Here is a 15956-nt window from a genome sequence, read left to right as displayed (position 1 = left end):
CGGCGCGCACCAGGCCCGGGGAACGGGAAACAGCTCTCAGTACCTATTTAATAAATAATTTTATAGAAAAAAGAGAGGGAGAGAGAATTCAGTCTCTATATATTAAATTGTAAACAATCATTACATCAGAAAAATGATGGGTATTTGGAATGCTCTTCACAGGATGCAGAAGGACTGCGATTTCATTCCCATTTAATATTTTAAAAAACAAACTAAAACCCATAAGTCTGAAATGAGCAAGACATACACTGGAAAGTAGGAGTTTAATGCGGAACTGTTTAAAAATTTAAAGTATCATAATGATCTATGTTTTAAAATATTAAGTAAAATTCACATGCTAGTAGATGCATCTGTACATTTACTAAGAAGGCAAAACAAAAGGCAAATACTGAGCTGCGGACTACTTTTGCTTTGAGGCAACGTTTTACTGGTAGTATTAATAATTGACACCTTGTTAAATAAGTGATACTAATATTATACATTTTTCTGGAAAAAACCTATCACATAAGAATGTTGATTTATTATTTGTTAAAAAAAGGTGATTCTTGACATCCATCATTCTATTAATCATTAGATGTAATTTCTCAGTCACTATGGACAACCATCTTTCTTGAAAACCAAATAAAAATATGCTGGAAGGAAAAAAAAATGCATTTAAAGTGTTCTTGCTTTCTATTATTAAGTTAAAATACCTCTCTGTTTTCTTCAAACAGATGATAAAATTCCTATCATTAGCACCCTATTTAGCCTATAGCATAGAAATAAAATAACTGCTTTTAATGGAGCACATATTTAGGACAAGAGTTTGTGCTACTGCTGATAATTATTACAAAATTTTTGACAAACTGTAAGGAGACAGCTAAACCCCATGTCAATTCTTTGACATAATTTCAGCAAAATAAAAAGCCAGACTACTCAGGTCTTGCTACCATTTGAGCTTAAAGAGGATTTTTTTTAATTTAGCATGGCTGCGTGATAAGAAAAAAATAACATTTTAAGACTTAATTTCATCCAGGATAATTAATTTAACATTCACAGTAATAGATTATCAGATTATTTCTTCCATGAATTATTCAAGGCGAACATCACAAAGTCAAAAGCAACCGCAAGCGCAGGTTTCTCCTCCTCTCAGGAGGATTTCTGGTGTCTCCCACATCTCCTAACCGATGCTGCTTGGACACAGCCCTGCAGACGCACATCGAGCAGCCCGTCGGAAACGGGGCTCCCAAAAGCTGGCCCAGCCTGGCTGAGCTTTGCTCCGTCGCCTCCAAAGCGAGGGATTTTGCCCCCAGGAGCGGGTTTGAGCTTGCATCACCACGGCCGGGATGCTGTGAAGGCCAAGCGGGGTGGAGAAGCGGTTCACCTCAACAGGAAGGGAAGGAGGAGGTCCTCCCCAGCCTTGGGCAGGGACCGCCGGCCGTCACGCGCGATCCTTGTGAGCGGATGCACATCGGTAGAGGCACGGGCTCACCCTGGTAGACTGGATGGTCCTTCACTGCCATTCAGGCACCTAAGACTGACTCGCCTGGCTGCTGGGGATGGAGACCGTGGTCTCCATCCATGGTCACTGCATGACCTCCAACGGAGGTTCCCCATCTGCTCGGCTCTTTGAGAAACACGAAGCAGCACCCCTCTGGTGCCCAGCTCTGGTTTTACACGTGCAACGTACTGAGCCCCTGTCTCTAAAGGCAATCTGAACGCCTCCCGCCCGTTCGCCAGGAGCACGGCGCTGCCTGCACAGGCTCCCCTCAAGCTCCCAGGACCCGCGGCTGTGGGCGAGCATGCTTCCGCGGACATGCGACGGGGCTCCTCCGCGTTACGCACCAACACGGCATGGAGAAAGCCGGCCACTCTCCTCAATCCTCCTGCTCCGGAGCGAGAGAACGAAACAGAGGAGGGCAAAATCCTGAGGGCATTGCACTCAACAGCAAACCAGGCACTGGCCTTGGTGGGACCAGGGCACCACCCACATGACCCAGGCGAGAAGTAAGCAGACTGTCTACGAAGCCTTTTGGTGTAACCCAAGGTTTGGAGTTAAACTGAAATGCTTTAACTAACAGAGCGCTTCCATTCTTGAGTGCTCTTCATGGCAGATTCCCTCCCCAAATACCACCTGGAAGCCCAGAAGGTAACGGTAATTAGATTGGTTCTGGCATTAGAGAAACGCTGGCTATAGAAAGCCTGAGATACACGTCCACGTTCAGGTGCCAGTGACACGGGTGGCAGAACTACCCACGATCTGCATCCTAAGCTAAGGGAAGGCGTCCCGAGTAACCTGATAACACACTGTCAAAAATGCATTAGGAATAAATAAAGAATCTACAAGGAAGAAGGGAAAGTCATGCATCAGAAACATCTACGGACATAACAGGTATGGGTCAAAAACATGAGACTTGACCAAACTCAAGCGGAGTTGCATCTTGCAGAACAATATTCAAGTAAACAGTGCTTTGAAGTTGTGCCTTCACAGGAGAGAAAGGAAAGTAGGTTTGGGGAAACTAAGCAGTATAACTGGAATAAACATTTCAGTCCATCTATGTGGAGCAACATTAATATTTTGTCTCGGGATGATTAAGGAAAACAGAGTCTATTACTGGAAAGAAACTTTTAAAAACCCTCAGTTCATTTCACCTTTCAAAACATAGGCTGAAATGGAATTTTAATGCTGCCTGTAAGCAAGGCCAAGGGATAAAAACCAGAGAGAGGGAATTATTATTCATGCTAAAGGTCCATGCTGGTACAAAGATTAAAAAAAACTTGTACAGAACTAACTATAACCGTATTGGGGCTGGAATAAACAGGCTTTCCAACCCGTGATACTTCAGGCCATCGACGCTCTGGAACGACCCTCCAAGAGCAGCACTGGGTGTCAAGAAACCCAACGTTTTTTCAGGTGGAGCTTGGCCAGTTGATCCGGGGCGACGTGACGGCGGCTATGGCAGGAGCAGGCTCAGATCCCAAGGAGGTCCTACCTGGAGCACCGGCAGCTCCCGGTTCTCCCCAGGGGCTTATCGCAGCATTAATCTCAGTTAACGTACACCCTTGACGATGAGCATAAATGGAAAAACAAACAGTCCTTCCCCCTTCCCCTTATCCCGTAAGTAATTCCGATGCCTGTTTGAAAACAGCTTCCGTGTGAATTACACCTGGGTAACTAACAGACTGTCACGTGCGCTTCAAGACCTCTGCTTCTGAAACACAAACGTATTTACTAAATGCGAGATTATTTTTATGGCTTCAAAGATTCAAGCATCATCATTTCTCTTTAAAATAGGAATGCTGAAGCAATTTTTTGATATTGTATTTCTGGCAACATTGTTCAAGAAACATTACAAACGGAAAGAAACTGAAAGAGCTTAAGATAGAAACTGGTGTAGGTTGGATAAATACTTTTCTTGATAGAAATACAGAAGGAATTAGGACAGAAGATGCAATGGTCCCAACAGCAGAGCGCAGAAGAGGACGAGTGTACAGGGTCTGCGGTACCAATGTTACCCTGGAGATCGAGAATTGGGCTCCTGCTCTGCATTAGAGCGCGGCCCCGGCCCCAGCCCCAGCCCCAGCACGGGAGCAGGGATGCACGGCCCCGGAGTGGGAGCAGGACCCCGGGCCCCGGAGCGGCACAGGAGCGCGGGATCCCCATCCCCAGCACGCAGGACCCCTGGTCCCCATCCCCGGCGCAGGGGACCCCCGGCCGGTGACCCCAGGCTGAGCGGTCTCAGTCCCGTTCTGACCCTGTTCAGAAAGACCCCAAGGCACTTTCAGGGTTTTGAGAAGCACTTTGAGCGGCTTTAACTTTTGTAAAAATAACAACCACAAAAAAGGAGCTTTTCTGAATTTTGAAGCATTATTTTCTGCTATACACCCCTAACCTGATTTTCTGCCTGAGGAGCGGTTTGGAATGTGCAGCTGTGAGGAGGGACTGAGGCGGTCAGAACCGGACCAGGAAACCTGCATGCCACAGACGGCATTGCCCCCGAGAAATCGCGGATCCGGCGCCCGCCGAATTGCCCTGGTCCTGCCCGTAACAACAACGGCTGCAAACGCCCCTGCCCTCGTCACCCTCGAAGGCCGTCTCTTCCGCCAAGGCCCTCTCCGCTTCCCATGACCTGTCTAGAGCCGTGTTGAGAAAGTAAGAAAACAAGTGTTTGAATATTCACTAGCATGTCAAATTAACCCACAGAACTATTCAATTCACTGATGCAAACCTGGACTTAGTTCAGGAAGCTAATGCAAGGAAACATCGACTAACACGAAAAAGGAAGCCCTTATGGATACGTCCCTCGGCGCGGACAAGCACCAGCCCGTGTTTGGGAAGAGGAGGAGGAGGAAGAGCTGTGCGCAGCGCGGTGCTCATCTCTGCTGGGGCCTGACGGCTGGACCTCAGCACAGCGGTCATTGACGTGAAACAACATGAGCTCTGATGAATGCGATACAGTAGGAGATGGAAATAGCACAGCTTACTGTACTGGAATACATTTGGTGATTAAAATTAGGCCAGTCATCCAAATGTAACCAAAGGATCAGAAATCTGCACAACCAGAACACAAGTACTTTTCTTAATTTTCAGTTATCTCCAGATAAGCATGTCAAAAATGCTCACCAAAACCTGCCATAGCAATACGTACCACTTCTTGTGGACTGCTTTAATAGTTAAATTGAGAAAACACGATGCAGATGACTTAATCCGAAACAAGATGGAAACAACTAGTTGTTACTGCTACGACTTGCTAGCATTAGATACGTATTTGTAAAATAAATTTGGCCATCTCGGCTTCCTCAGGACACCTGTCTAATCAAAAAATACCAAAGCATACAACATTCGCAGCTACTACACGTGGGAAATAACTCCCAACAGTTAGCAGCAGAAAATGAACTGCCCATGCAGACCTAAGCCTGTGGCTCTGCCCGCAAAGGACCGAGCGGCACCGCAGATTCAGCCGGCAGAAATCTGTGCTACCTGGCCTGTAGCACCCATTTGGCAAGGACTACGCAGAACGGATTTTAGTCTAAGTTTAGAAACAAAAAAACACTACATTTACACAAAAAAGCAGAAAGAACTAATAAAGCAGATCCAAAATGTATATACTTTATCTAAATTTTATATAAAAAGCTATTGAAATTCACTGAGAAGTAATAGTTGATCACATATTACAAGGAATATGAAAGAATATTACCAATGAATTTTTCTGAAAAGATGATGGAGGATAAATGCTTTGTTATTTAAACACTTTTATTTCTGAGCAAATTCAAGTAAACGAATCATTTCAATGTTATCCTTAAGTATTTCCAGTCCTAGACCAGTGGTAACTGGCAAGAAAATATGTATATGTATATCAGAAGAGTGAAAATACCTCAAACATAAGCATCACGTTGTTTCACAGAGAGGAGTTTTAGGAAAAAAAGTTACCGGGGGTTTTCTTCATGCTTAATATAGCAGATAAATCTACTTCTATAAAATCTTTTTTTTTTTTTTTTTTAAATCAGATTTTTTATTTATTTCAGGGCAGAAGTATCACCTAACTTTAGGCTTTTATTATTCACCCATCTGTGGCACCCATTCGGCTGCAGTGAATGAAGACAGTAGGGCTCTATATACTTTGAGTCCTTCATTAAACTATTGATCCCCTTAGCATTATCCATAATGTTCCAGCAGCTCAGCACATCAACTGATGCAGTGCTGGCTGCTCTTTCCTTTCAATAACTCGCACACTTTATGGGGAGGAAGTCACAATGATTTATTTACCTGACATTTCCCAGTCCGGATGTCATAGAGGGCCACTGAACCATGGCGAGCTCCAACCGCTATCCTGTGACTCCGCTCATAATAGCTGACCATGTAGAACCTGAATTGAAGAGTGTAACAAGTAACAGGTGAGATCCGACCTGCCTGCATGATGTTAAAATTAATTTGCAATGCCACTGGGTAATTAACATCAGTGCTACAATGGAGATTTGACGCAAAAATCCATCAGCTGCCAGTTTTCATTCGTGGCATTTAGCAAACAAAGCCACCTGATATCTGAGAAATTACTGCAGAACTGTGATAAAAATATTCTATATGGAGAGTGAAATACTTCTGCTGAGTTTGGTAATAACCTAAATAACAATTATAAGTTCTCTGAATGTCCACGTGTATATGTTGTTTACAGCTCAGCACCATGACAGTGCTGGATGTCAAATGATTAAATAAGAATCTTTAAGTCCTGAAAGATTTCAAAGCATTTTTCCTTGAAAATCAAATAAGACACACAGAATGAAAAAGGGCAGGGAAAAATAGGCCAACTCATAAATTTTTGTTTGGTTTTAAAGAAAGGACAAGTTACCAAACTATCGCTAACCCTGTAGCACTCCTCCAGGCGAAGAACTGAGAAGTATGTGATATCCCTTAAGATTCAGTGCGAGGATATGGCATTAAGTTGAATTCAGGGAATTTCAAAATTCAAGGAATTTTACACCTTGAAACACAGGAGAGTTTTAAAATCCTTATTTCCCATTCAAGTATTTGGAAATATTAGTATGCCTTTTTTCTAAATGGGAGAGCAGATCTTTGAAAAGCGCCTACTCCATTGCTGGTAAATTTTAATTTTACAGTTAAATTTTACAGTAGCAAATTCTGCCAGAGATTGCTAGAATCAGTCTATAAAAATACACTGCCGACCACATTTATGGCTTGAAACAATGATACTAGCAATATCTTACCATGATCTATTGCCTTTTTTCCTTAAAGTATTCCCAGAGTGCTATAAAATCTACTCTCATATGAGTACGTTGTTCCTCCTGCGCTTGTTTCTGCAGTGCAGGGCGGCAGTCAGGAAGAAAAGCATGAAACAAGGCTTTAAAAAAAAAGAAAGGGAAATTGCCAATTCTCACGCAGGAAAAGGGTGAGAGCAAGCAGCTTGGACGTGCTCCGGCGCCCCGTTTTCCCTGGGTATGGAAATACTTCCAGGCCACGTGCCATCTCCGCTACTTCCTTTTCCAGCCAGGAAAGTGCTTGGAAATGCTCAAAAGCTGTTGGGAACCAGCCAGGGAGCAGGAGAGGCAGGAGCCGGTCCCAGGCGAGGAAAGGGATAACCCTCCGGGCGAGCGGGCACCCACGGGTGCTACAGCCCATCGGTGCGTGAGTACTGCACGCGCATTGCTACAGCGGTAAGGAGAGGACTGTAATGAGAGCGCGTTCACAGTTTACACACCATTTCATGTCCAACTGTCACCACCCACATTATTAAAGCATTATTATTTTTTATAATTTTTAAATATTATTTTATTACTTTTTATTGTTATTATTTTACATTATTATTTCCCAGGTGAGCAGGAAGGAGGCTATCTGCAAAGCTGCTTTACAGAACCAGCAAACTCGGGGTTTATATTTAATCTTACAGAAAAATACACACTGCTTGATCATTTTAAGTGAAATGGAATACAACAAAAAGTTTTTATATAAAATGTTTTATATCCCCGTTAGTTCTATTACACCACTGAATGGGCACAGACCACTGGTCTCCTCCAGCAGATTCAGAAAGAGAGTATCACAGACCACCCCGTGCAAGCACACAGCATTTCTCTCCTTCCTGCATTTAAGCGCCCATTTAGACAGAGAGCTGAGTCAGTATTTTTCCTCAAAAAGAAAAAATCCATCAGTCTACATAACAAAAGAGTGCTTGGAAAAAAAAGCTTCACGGAAATAGACATTTTTGAGTTTAATTTTCTAAGAAATATTCCTTAGTCAGACATTCAGTTTTCAACTCAATAGTCTCGATCCTTATCCTTGTTAGCTTACCACTGTGTCAACCACCTGTATGTTTAAATATTTTAATCTTTTGCATCACTTTCTAAGCCTCTATATGGTAGAATTTAATACAGAAAGATATGCCAATATATATTCAGACTATACTACAAGTTCTTTTTTGCGAGTCTAGCTGATGCATCCATCCCTGGTTGGCACCTTAATGGAATCCCTGCTCTACTACTGCTTTTAAAAGAAACTAGTCGGCCAAAAGACAACTCCACCTAAGCTTCTGAGGAATTCTGGTGGAACCAAATTAACGATGCTGCTACTGCTGGTACAAGGTAATGCTCCAAATTCAAGCATGAGCTGTCACTTGTACGCACCCTTCCCTCCCATCTTTCAAAAACGAAAACTGTATGTTAAGACGAAGGGCAGCATGGCCCAGCCTTCCCTTCTGATCCTCATGCCTTCTGCAAGCAGGTTCAGCTTGTCACAGCCATGTTAACTTGACACTGGACAAAAATAACTTATACTATATGGCTGAAGCTCTCTTGCTTTGACGCTAGTGACAGAACTAGCTGATGAAAAAGGGAGAAGATCGTTGCTGCTTCTACTGCAGCACGTGCAGAAAGTGGAAGAAAAGCCAAGCAGTCACTTTCAAAACAAAAATGTTCCATGCATCTCTGTCAAAGGTATTTACGCATTAATTACAAAAAAGCAGAAAGGAAGACTTCTTTTGACACCCACAACGGTGCCCACGTCACCTTTAACACGGCGACAGGAAAGCAAACAAAAACCAAAGCCCCAAGCAAAGCCAGGCTTCACTGAGCTCAAGTCTTTCTGGATGCTGTTTAAAGAGACTTTGCAAAAACGACTGCAGCGGCTCAACACAGCCACGAGCTGCTCCTCTAAAGCGGAGTCTGCCCACGCTGGGCAGGGTGCTGGAAGCTGGCTGAGGCTGCGTCCAGCTGCAACAGTGACCATATCTGGTTTGATGGATGTAAGTGAAGCTTTGGGTTCATTTCTACAAAATTGCATAAAATTTTGAAGAATTCTTAACATATAATACCTTTTTTTTTTTTTAATGTGTAGAATGTCACAGAGTTAACAGAGTTTATTTTCAGGGGTCAGGACTTTTAAACACTGGGAACCACCTACGAGGTACAGTTTATAGAGGCAATACTCTTTTGGCCTTCTTAAACTACAAGTGTCATGAGTTCAACATCAAGTTTCAGTAAATTCATCAGGTTTTAGCACTGTGTTGTAATTAAAGACTTCTGTTTGCATTCATAAAGAAGAGAAACAGTGCAAAAAAGGAAAGTTAAATGTTCACTGAAAACAATTTGTTGTTTCACACCATGACACCGTTATTAAATCTTAGTTTAGAACTTCAGTATCTTGCAATCAGCCAGAGGGGGGTCTGGATGGCATCTTGGCTACTCTTCAGCCATATTTCATGTTGTGCTCTCTTTCCTTCCCTCCTGTGGAATCAGGCTTTTTAGACTTTCTCTGAGCATTACCATAATAGCACCTCAAAGCGTTAGACCATCACTTCCTGAACTTTAGTCTCCAAAACCCTGGCAATAATCACAATATACCACGTTGATGTACAAGCTTGCTTTGTCTAATATTTGAAGTTCTAATGCTTCCTGCAAGACTGCACCCTAATAAAAAGCTGGGCAAAATAGTTGTTATTTTAAACTTAATGTAGCTTCTCGTGTGAGAATATATAGAAGGCTTTAAATCAACAGTATATACTACATACATGATGTGACCAGGCAGATTCCGTCAGGGACCACTCAGATGCATGTAACTGCTGCATCTGGAAAATGCTCAAGTCAAACAGAATTATGCTGCCCTCAATATTATCCTTAAAATTTTTTTTTAAACATCAACTCACTCAATCCTTTGTTTTGATAAGAAAAGAGTTTGCATAGAACATGACAAAAGGTAATAAAATCACTTATAAAAAATAACACTTACGGGAAAAGCAAATATACACCCTAATCATATGCTATAAACTATGTTGCACAGTGATGGATTTACCTCATCACCACCAGATGGGATTGAGTTACATTCACAGCAATTAACAGCATGACTGCCACATTTGTACAACAGTAAAAAAGATGAAAAAATCAGAGGAAAGATAATCTGGTGCTTTAACCCAGCACACTGTTGCTCACGGCCCTAGGTTTTACTGTTCCACTAAAATTAGAACATCACTTCAAAAGAGTCCGTGTAGGCACCAAACAAATGTTTGTCTTTATAGCTATCAATATGGTATTTCTGTAATCTTCTGTGAGCAAGCAGAGCTTGCACACCTAGTAGAAGTATTTAGACAGCTGAATGATTTAATCACAACATCTGTCCATATAATACAGTATAGCAGAAAGAGCATTAGGATATTAAAGAATTAGTAATAGGATTATGTCAAAGTGTTTCCACTTGGAATCCCTCCAGAGACTCAACGATTTGCTAAAATCTTATGAAAATTTCCATTGGGCTCAATGATCAGATCGGTGGGGTGCTGTATCATTTTTACAATGGCTATAACTATGTTTAATAGGAAATATTGCTAGTAATTTAACAAAATTTTAAGACAATGTACCGCTATAAAGGTACTACTGAAATAGGGAGATTTTTTGCATTAATTCCCACTTGCCCTTGCACTTATATTTTAAGTTAAGCCTTTTAAAGTATCAGGAAGAAGGAAGATTACCTCTATCAGTATCTTATCTGTCAACAGGATAATAGTTCTTTTCTTGAAACTATTCAATATTTTAATAGCTTATTAAGTTAAAATGTACCACTCGACAGATGAATATTTTAATTTATTGGTTGTACCAGTTTAATAGTATAACTGGGATATTTATAATAGTCTACAGATACTGTAAATGTTCACATTTTATAAATCACGTTTTATTATTTAAAAGTACCTTTTTAAGAACCAAGTAGAACTATTCTAAGACAGAAGTGACTGATAACGCTCAATTGCATTTGAAGGTCAGTGGGAGTCAGCTACTGAACTACTGCTTGCGTCTTCCAGTGTCCCCCAACCTGCAAAGCCACCAGCAAGGTGGACAAACAGGAAAGCTACCACGCTTCGCCTTCCCTTTGACTTTATGCCATTAATGCATATTATCTCCTCAGATAACGTCCACAATGTCCACAGAGCGACAATTTTAAACGCTTTCTAAACAAGTTACACACACAACAGACTGTGAGACAGCTTAAAGCCACCAGCAGGGCTCTTTTGATTTTGGGAGGTTTAATTTCAATTGAATCCTATGCATCCACTGTGCTGTGTTTTTAGGAAACAATCGGATAATACCCTTTGTGTCCTACTTCCTGCCACATGAATTAGCAACCTGAGAAGGACAGGCCTGTCACGTACGAGCTGCAAGCCGAGGTCCAGCTTTTGTTCCCCGTGTCCCCGTTCTGTTCATCTTTCAAAGATGCCAGTGGGAGAGTAGTGAAACCTTTGCAAACATAAAGCTGCCAAGGAGCTCGCCCAAGTCTTTAGAGCCCTGTTCAAAAACGCGGAGGAAAAGAAGATGAAAAAGGCACTTTACAACACAATTTCTATCCACCCGAGAGAACCAGGCAGATGGGCAGGCAGAAAAAAGGATGTGAGCAATCATGGGAAGAGGACAACTACGCAGCATGGCAACACGGCCATCACTCATTAGATAGGCCAAAAGTGCGGAGCACAGCTTGCTCAGCTGGTGGACGCCTGAAAAACAGCTGCAAGGCAGAAAAAGCAGGCCTCTGTTATGGGAAGGCATTTGGTACTTCCTATTTCTTGTTATCTCAGTTTTACCTATTTTTCCTACGGGACGGCTGTATTACGGGGCTCTGTGAATGGCCCAGGAGGCCTGGAGAGCACGGATTGCAAAAGCATCCTCCAGCGCTGAGAGCCTCCTCTTTGCGCCCTACGGCCATGCTTACATATATGTAAAATTGCACATCTAAGCTGTTGTCTTAGAACTATGCCCTACTGTCAGCTACTAGGTGGATTACAGCAGTTGGTTATTGCCATAGACAAAATAACATTTACTTTCAAAATTCTCCACTGGAGCAACAACTGCTCCAAAATCCCCTAAAGCAAGCTCTTATTTTATACTGTCAGAGTCTGACCTAATTTTTTTTTCTTTGCTTCCCAATGTCTACTATGGTGGCAACTAACTCATGCAAGCAGGTTGTGTGTATTGGAATCTAGAAGCTAATTTAATAAGTATATCATCATCATTGTTGCACCAGGAAAAAAATTAGATGTTTATAAATCCTTCGAAAGGCAGCTATGCAGTCAATCTGGTCAGCTCCTGTGGTTGTTCCAGTGGGGCAGCTGGGAAGTGTGGAGGTGGAGCAGGACAGAGTTTTTCAAGAGACTGCACAACATTTTCCTATATTTGGACTTTTTAAATACTAGAACTTCAAAGAGCTGTTAATGCTTTTCTTTTCTGATCCATATCTCTGTCAGATGTGACAGAGATTTAAAAACCCATAAAGGCTTACACGTGCGCTAAAAAACACTCTGCACACTGGATGTTTTAAGGTGCAAGTATCATGCAAAAGACTGTTTCACTCCACAGGTCACCGAAAGGAAATATTTCTAAATTCTTTTTCTTCACAGTATTCTTGAAGGAAGAGTTTACCTGCAGATGGCTGGAAAGCATTCCTGAAGACCTTTTTTCTTAACTAGAGATCCTTCAAGGCAATACATGATGATGTCCATAACCTTGGAAACAAAAGTTAAAGTCATTTAACATTGTGCATTGTGTAGTTCTGAACAGGTAAAAATAGAGAATTTCTGGGTCTGAATGTATCTTTGATATTTATGTTTAAAATATGATTGGGATTAAAACAAAAACCTATCTTGCATGTAACGGACTTCACAACAGCAGTTGTGGCGACTCAAGCAACATTCAGAGTACCACTAAACAGTCATAAAACAACAAATTACTGGTAAACATTAGCTGTTGGAGCCCTGTAAGTAGCTCTGTTGTGAAGAAGGCTTCTGAGCATCAATACCAACGATAAGAATCGATTATGTCATCTGTGACATTCTTCAACAGTATTTGTCAGCACCAAAAGGTGCAAAACCCCAAAATGTCCATGTGATCCCTCAGTGCATTCAAGTATTACTACTATGAGCACACCCACACCTCCAGCAAATTCTCCTGCTCATTTTTTTTCCAGCAATGACAATGTATCTAAAATTGACCTATTCTCTTCCTCTTTTTCACCTTCTTTTTATATGAGCTACAGGAATAAGATTACTATTCTGTTCTTCTCTCACACACACTTCCCTATGCAGTAGCTCCTTTTACTTGAGCTCCATGCCCGTAACCGTGTCTTTAACCCATGTTCAAAAGTACCCACCTTTTCCTCTTTATTACCTTCTGAAAAGATACTTTCTCACAAGCTCCTCAGAAAAACGGAATTTCTCTAACAGCAAACAAAGGCAAAAAATAGAACAGGAGGCGAGTCAAGAACTATCCCTTGGTATCACTTTTCTGCTTAACCCCACCAAGTTCTCCAAGTGTTTCCTTCTCAGTTTTTAAGATTCCTGGGAAAAACAAAATCGCATTCCCTGCAGAAAGAAATCCTACTTTCCTGCTTTCCAGGCCAATACATTATTCACCGCTGCATCAAACCCACAGACAGTTATGGCACACCAGTCTTACCTCCACGAGGAGGTCCACCACATCGGTAGGCATCTTCTCAATCAATATTTCGATGACTCTCAAGATCTCTCCTTTAGCCCGGGCAAGGGTGGTGGTGTGAATGTTCTGCTGGGACTGCGTGTTGGCGGCCAGGGCCGTGTGCCTGTGCACCTACCAAAGAGCAAGACCACGTGTGAAAACTCGGACCCGCTAAACGCCCTTCAGCCATGCTCGCCGGGGTGCCGTTTGCTAATTCCCAACACACTTACGGTGTCTAGTGAGAATGCTCCTGCAGGGTGTTGCACTCTTACCACGTATTTTGTTTTTCCCACTTTTCTAGTGGTTTTATATACGTGAAATCAAAGCACGTGGGCAGTGGCGATTTCTGTTTGCTCATCGCCCACAAGTCTGACTGCACTTTTGATTCAGCTAGTACAGCAAAATAACTAGTCCAAAATGTAATGCTAATCAGATCAGGTCTGAGACGATGTTGGTAAAGAAAGGCAACCCGAAGGATTTCAGTTTAAACAGTAATTACTTAAAATTACATTCTGAAAACCATACCATTTACAAAGAATGAAACATCTTACGGCCAATCCGGAAGTATTAATTTGGATCATACAGCACACCAAAAAAGTATTTTTTAAGACAAGTTGAACATATACGGTACTTCAGGAGAATCTGTACTGTGCAGAAGGCTTTGCTTTACTTGGAGACCTATGGGTTATTTCCCCCTCGCCCTGCTACTAGTAATCACTAGTGTCATTAATGCTTATCCTCCATATAGCATTGAAACAAGGATTTAACTTCTTTGAATAATTCTTAATCCTGTAAAACTAACGGTCAAGATAAGCAAATGCCTGGGTCTTGCTTTCTTTACATAATTTTCACATATTTGTACACATTTCTATGGGCAGTAGACTGCTGCGTTATAACAGACCTTTTTTGGCCTGACACTGAACATCCTCTGTCCTTCAGCCAGGCAGAAGCCCCAGCCTGTACTTGGGCTCCCTCAAGGCACCCGCAGGACGAGGGTGCCTGACCTCCCCCGACCTCCCGCCGGTGCCCTCGGCCCCTCGCCCTCCGCTCCGAGCATCGTGCCTGTTGTTGGCCACCGCTCTGTTTTACTTGACGCTTAACACGTCATCAGGTAGTACTGACATTGCCTAAATAAGGGATAAACAAGACTTTGAAGTTGATGTAGCCAGCACACCAGCTACAGCTCATCACATTCAGCTAAGTATCAGTGCTGTCACGGAGCAGGGGTGATTCGAAAGACCAGCGTTCGGGAACGTAAGGATCACACTTGTTCTCCTTCTTTTTGGGGCAGATGGGAAGGGCACCTGATTTGTTATTTCTGTCTGATAACTCTGGACTGCCAACGCACACCAGAAAACCTGCGAAAATCGCGATCGCTGCTGCTTGGCCGGCAGCTGGGGCGAAGCTCCGCTCACCTCCTTGGCGATGGTGGTGATGAAGGCGGGTGGCCGGGCCGTGGCGATGAGCGAGAGCGCGTGGCGCGCCGAGCGGGCCGAGTCGGCCGCGGGGCTCAGCGGCAGCCCCATTGTGATGCTAAACAGGCGCCAGACAAAGCGGGGAAGAAAAGAGGCATTAGAAATATAGAGTGCAAAGATTAGACACAGCTTATAATGTCAGTTCAAGGTCAACGGGAGCACTCAAACAGTTCGAATATAATGGACTCCCAACAATGAGCGGTGATTAGGAGTCAGGGTGTTCTATCATCACACACAAAATCGAATAATTAACCATGAAGATTGAAAACAGTATGTGCATCTGTCCAAAGTGTTAAAAAGGCCTTGTTAACAAATTATCTGTATGTATTGAATACATATCACCAAACTGAGGACAAGGCAAATAAAGAATGTCTTCCAAAGTATCTGTTTTGTTTTATTCCTTTACAAAATTTTAAAAGCAGGCTGGAGAATATACTATTCACAGTAATTCTACTTCATTTAGCTAAGCACTGGTTGCAGGAGAGTAAAGCAAGAAGCTTTTTGAACTAAAACCATTCAACCACTTAGATTTTCTTTATTGCATGATAGGGATAATAAGATGAAGACAGACAGACAAGCCCATACCTTATGCTTTCTACTTACTGAAATTATTCAAATACTCTTTAGAATTTGTAACACTGCCACCCTCCAATTAACAGTAAGGGATTAATCTGCATCTAACTTTTCCATACACAGTTTTTATTTGCTGTGACAAGCTAAATGCAAGAAACGATAAGTAATAGACAACTTCATTAACTAAAAATAAAATCTAGTATTTGGTCATTGACAGAATATGTTCCCTGACAAGCTATATTGGCTATTTTTGTCTGAAAGTTTCCTTCCTTCAAATGTACTGTTTTAATTATCACCGGTAGCTAGGCCCTAGCAGACTGCGGTTTCGCTAGGGTATTTGTACGTTCTCCAGCAATGCTGCAAACCTTCCTGCCCTCCCACCCACAGGCCGCCCAAAACATCCACGCCGCGAGTGCCGAAGCGCAGACACCTCTCTGGGCTGGCAGCCTCCTGCATACGCAACCCCGGCTCGCA

At 42.5% G+C, this 15956-nt stretch overlaps 1 protein-coding gene across 2 annotated transcripts in view; it reads right to left on the bottom strand.

The window, feature by feature from the left end:
* LOC112985188 (WD repeat-containing protein 7) overlaps positions 1–15956 on the bottom strand; it is a 164231-nt gene that overhangs the window by 29388 nt on the left and 118887 nt on the right. For both annotated transcript variants that reach the window (XM_064500699.1, XM_064500700.1), the window contains 4 exons: positions 14850–14967; positions 13417–13566; positions 12385–12467; positions 5747–5846 (listed from right to left, as the gene is read on the bottom strand). In XM_064500699.1, the coding sequence (XP_064356769.1) occupies positions 5747–5846; positions 12385–12467; positions 13417–13566; positions 14850–14967 (451 nt within the window). The remainder of the gene's footprint in view (positions 1–5746; positions 5847–12384; positions 12468–13416; positions 13567–14849; positions 14968–15956) is intronic.

This window comes from Dromaius novaehollandiae, chromosome W (assembly GCF_036370855.1).
Source record: "Dromaius novaehollandiae isolate bDroNov1 chromosome W, bDroNov1.hap1, whole genome shotgun sequence".
Lineage (NCBI taxonomy): Eukaryota > Metazoa > Chordata > Aves > Casuariiformes > Dromaiidae > Dromaius > Dromaius novaehollandiae.
Note: the sequence above shows the minus strand (reverse complement) of the source record. Positions and strands in the feature narration are given on the sequence as shown.